This window comes from Vigna umbellata, chromosome 3 (genome assembly GCF_029865625.1).
Source record: "Vigna umbellata cultivar VRB3 chromosome 3, Vumbellata_1.0, whole genome shotgun sequence".
Classification (NCBI taxonomy): domain Eukaryota; kingdom Viridiplantae; phylum Streptophyta; class Magnoliopsida; order Fabales; family Fabaceae; genus Vigna; species Vigna umbellata.
The window spans coordinates 28572938-28577537 of NC_142167.1; the positions used below are offsets into that span (position 1 = coordinate 28572938).

Genomic DNA, 4600 nt, shown 5'->3' on the forward strand with positions numbered 1-4600 from the left:
TTCTGTCTGTGTTCATATAGCTTAGGCTTAGGAGTGTAGAGTTAGCCTTGTTTACATATAGCTTGTACAATTTTTCTTTTCTTTCATAGATTTTTCTTTGAGTTTTGTAATATAGGATTTAGTGTTCTGATTGGTTTTCTTCCAGTAAGCCTTGGGTAAGCATGAGTTACTATTCTCCATATGATAATTTCTCTTTCCCTTATAATGCTCAACCACAAGGTTTTGACCCGTTCTATGAGTCTTTTCATGAGAATTTCATGCAGCAACCCCCACCCTATTTTCATCCAATTTGTGAGCAGCAACCTTGGAACCAATATGAGGAGCCAAAGCAAGAGGAATTCCAATCAGTGCAGCCATGGCAGACACAATTCTGTTATCAGTGGCAGCAGGGGATTCCAGTATCTGAACTTCAAGGGCTGACCACTCAAGTGGTTCAGTTTGTTGCTGTTGTCAACAAGCTGACTGAGAGAGTTGAAGAAGAGAAGGAGTCATCAACCAATGAAGCACCACTGATGGTAGCTGCTGCCGCAGAGTTTCAAGAGATTAAGTGTCCAACCACCTCTGTAACTGTATACTCTAATCCTTCTTTCATTGATTCACATTCTACTTTAAATTTTGATGATGATAATTCCAATTCTCTGATGAGTGATGATTGTATGAATGCATCTGTTGATATTTCTGAATCTGTTTATGAACCTTATGATCATAATTACACTGGTGATGATTTTGAAAAGCTAGTTGATGGTTTTAGGGAGTTGGCTGTGATTCATGATTGTAATAGTTTTGTTGCTGTTCCTATATCTGATTTTACCACTGCTAGTGCTCAATTAAGTGAAAATGTCTATTATGATGGTGATAGTACTGAACCTCATTCTTGTTTCAATGAAATTGATTGTACTGCTGATTTAAAAGTTGAATCTGCTGAACTGGAAGTACAAACTGATTTCAGAAAGTCCAAAGAGTATTTGAAAAAAATGAGGGAAGCTGCTGACCATGTTTTGGTGCTTCAGTACTATGAAATGGATTTTGATGCTGATGTGTGTGAGCCTGAAAATGATTTCAATGTGTTTGATCATATGCATGATGTGCCTGTAGAAGTTGTTGATTTTAGTCCTTGCTTTGATCATTCTAATATCATAAAATTAGCATTTTCCATTGATAGAGTTCATATACCTGCATCTACTGCTTTTTATGATTGCACAGATTTAAATGCACTTCTTGATGATGAATCAGATGCTCATGATGATAGATATGTAGTTTTTGATGATGTGAAAGTTGATATGGTTGATTTTGAAAATGCTTGTGCTGATTTAGGATTAGAACTTGAACTTGAGTTTGCTGGGTTCTTAAACTCTTTAGAACTGAGTAATGAAAAACTCACTGGTTGTACATGCCTTGGGGGTGGTTGTGAAATTTGTGAAGAAATCAGTTCTGCCATATGTTCTGCTTCTAACTATTTTGCAGGTGCCAAGGAAGAGATCATTATGTTCAAGCTGGATGGAAATGACCCTGATGAGGTAGCTAGTGATCAGAGAACACAGGTTTATTCTGAACTTAGCATTCCCATAGAGTTCTCTAAGGTTCAATATGAATTTAATGCTTTGGATCTGTTTAAAGTTGAACCCATAGAACCTACTCTAGATTATGTTCCTGTTATGCCTGCACACACTCATACTTTAGATTCAGCCTTTTCCATTGAAAATATTGACATGCCTTGTGCTGTTTCAGAGTTATGCACTGGTTTTGACATTATTCCAGTTGATGATAGCTTCATAGTAGGTGTTCATTTAGCTGCTGATTTGATAGATGCTAGTGAGGTCATTTTTGAGGAACCAGTCCAGGTTGAATCTGACTTTAATCCTTCTACTGGTATAGCTGAAATGCACACTCGTTTTCATGTCTTGCATGCTTTACCTGATGTGCCTGATACTTCTAAGCATTTTAAATTGCTTGATGAAATTTCTGTTGTGCATAATGTAAAGATACCTACTGATAGGTGCTCTGAATTTAAGTCATTGTTTTCTGATAACCTGTTTGAGAACCTGCTGAATGACTGTAATGTAAATACACAAGTTATGATGGAGACACATGCTGACTTCGAATTCAGTGATGGCATTGCAGAATTGAACAAAGAGGAAGCTGCAGAGACAAAGGCAACCCTGGTGGAGGCAATAGATGGTGTCAATATTGCTAAAGGAGTCTTGAACGTGCATAAGCAATTGAAAAATTTGAATGGAGAACTGCAGTTACTGCAACAAATGCCTAAGCAGGAGAACTTCAATGCAGCCATGGAGACAATACACAAAGGAGCTGAGCACAATGGAGAAAATCCAATAAGCTCTTTCTTTTCCCTTCGTTTAAATAGTAGTTACAGGTCTTTTATAGTAGTTTACATAGCTTTAAGTAGCATAATAAATAGTAGGATAGATAATATGTTGTTTTTCATAAAAATAAAACGAATTAACTTTGATTTGTGGCCAATCTGAATAAGTTCTTTTCCTCTTTAGTTTTATAGTTTTACTTTTAAGTCTTGTTTCTATTCTTGTTCAGTTGTTGTTCTTTTTGTGTTTTTCAGTTTCTATTCTTGTACATATTTGTTGCTGTTTGATTTGAGTATGTTTTTGTTGATTAGAAAACCTTACTCACTCACACATTGAGGGCAATGTGCCTCTTAAGTGTGGGGGTGAGGGGTTGTAGTTAAAATTTTTGCTTTTACTTTGATAGATGTGTTTAGTATCTGTTTTAGTAATAAAATAGGGGTATTTTTTTTCTGAACTGTTTTTCTCTTAGTTTAGGTCTGGTTTGGTTTATAAATCCCTAGAGTAGTTTACTATTCTTTCTTTAGTCTGTAAATACTTACTCTTGTTACTGATCTGTTTTAGTTTAGTTGTTAGTTTTGTTGATAATAGTTCTTAGGTCTTTTAAAGTTCATTCATTTTCTGGTTTATGTTGTTTTAGCTTAGGTTCTTTTACTGTTTTTTTTTTTGTTAAAGAACTTCTTTTAGGTCCCTTTTTCTTTGCTTATTTCTATTATTTTCTCCTCCTTTGTAGTTACTTGTTCTGTTTTAAGCTCTTGATTAGTTTCATGCTTTGTTTCAAGTTTTCAATTAGGATTTTCTTTTCATAATTAGTTTCTATTTTCTTTCTGCTACTGTTTGTAAAATTTTCTGAATTTAGTTTGTCAATACTTAGTTTTTTATGCTTTTAGAATATGTTTTAGGCTGTAGGATTAGACTTTATTTTTGCTTATAGTTTCTGTAATTAGAATTCATATTAGAATTTCCTTTCTCTGCTTATATTCTTGCCTTCTATTTCACGAATTAGATACTCTTTAATTTCTGTTTTAGCATTTGTTTCAGTTTTATTTTACCTTATAGGTTCTGTTCTGAGATTTTAATTTCTGAGTCCTGTTCTGGTTTTCAGTAATTTTCTAGGATCTCTTCCATTCATTGTTACTGTTATGATTTTCTTAGTTTTTTTTTTCTCTTTTAAATTCGAGTCTGTTTTAGTTTAGCTAGGTTCAGAGTTAACTCTTTGATTTTTTTTTCCTTTTACTGTCTTTCTGTTCTAGAAGCGTTTTAGATGGGAGTTGGTTTAGGTTATGTTTAGAGTTCTTTCTTTCTTCTTTTGTTGTTTTCTTTCCAGACTTGTAATTAGGATTTGTTAGCTTAATATCATTCTGCTTTAGATGTCTCTTTTGCTGTTTTACTTTGTAGAGCTTTAGTTGAGATTCTTTCTGGTTGCATTCTGTTTAGTTTTACTTTGTCTAGGTTGTAAATAGCTTTAGGTAATGTTGTGCAGGTATTTCTAGATTCTATTTCACATTTTACTTAACTTTTTGCTGACTTACTTAACTTCTTAGCTTTATTTCTTTAAGATAGATTGCCAATAGTGTCTTTAGCTCTAGATTTGAGTAGATGTAGCTCTAGCAGTAGTTTTTGCAGTTAGTTCAGTCTAAATAAGCAGTTTTTGCATGATAGAGAGTAGCAATTCCATTTTTTACAAATCTTTAACCCTGGAGAGTTTTGGGCCAATTTTTTTCTTTCTAGTGTGAATGCATGCATGTATAGTCATAGTTCTGATTTTGTATTAATTCTCTTTGAGTGTGCTTGATCTTGGTAGAACTTAAGAAATGATCTAGGCCTTCTTTATTCTTCCCATTCACATACATTTCTTTCCATTGTACCCTCATTTGAGCCTTAGCCTTTTCTTTGCTTTCCATCCATTACATACTTTTTCACCACCAATAAAGCAACCTTGAGAGGTTTGTGAGAAGTAAGGAGAATTTAGAACTCAGAAAGCATAAAAGAGTAAGGTCAGAGGTGAGATTGAAGAGAAAAAAAGCTCTAAAAAGAGAAAAATCTTATCTGAAAAAGAGAAGAGAAAGGTCTGGAAAAGAGAAAAAGAGAAAATTGATTGAGAAAAAGACCTGAAAAAAAAAAAGAGATTCTGGCCAAGAAAAGAATGCAATACCTGCAGTGAGTTCTAGTTGTCCTCTCTTTCACATTTCTCTTATCCATTCCAGTTTCTGCTTTTATTTCCCATCCATCTAGCCTTTCCATTCTCCATTACATTACAAGCCATGAAAGTCCTAGTGATC

General features: G+C 34.1%; 1 protein-coding gene across 1 annotated transcript; it reads left to right on the top strand.

Moving 5' to 3' along the window:
* The first annotated feature begins 890 nt into the window (after window positions 1-890).
* Window positions 891-4040, top strand: LOC148202174 (uncharacterized). The gene has a single exon (XM_088108768.1). The coding sequence runs from the start codon at window positions 975-977 to the stop codon at window positions 2484-2486; it is 1512 nt and encodes a 503-aa protein (XP_087964894.1). The 5' UTR covers window positions 891-974; the 3' UTR covers window positions 2487-4040.
* The last annotated feature ends 560 nt before the right edge of the window (window positions 4041-4600 follow it).

Bases quoted from the DNA above. Each gene is read 5' to 3' on its own strand.
- LOC148202174 (XM_088108768.1), top strand. From the start codon at position 975: ATGAGGGAAGCTGCTGACCATGTTTTGGTGCTTCAGTACTATGAAATG.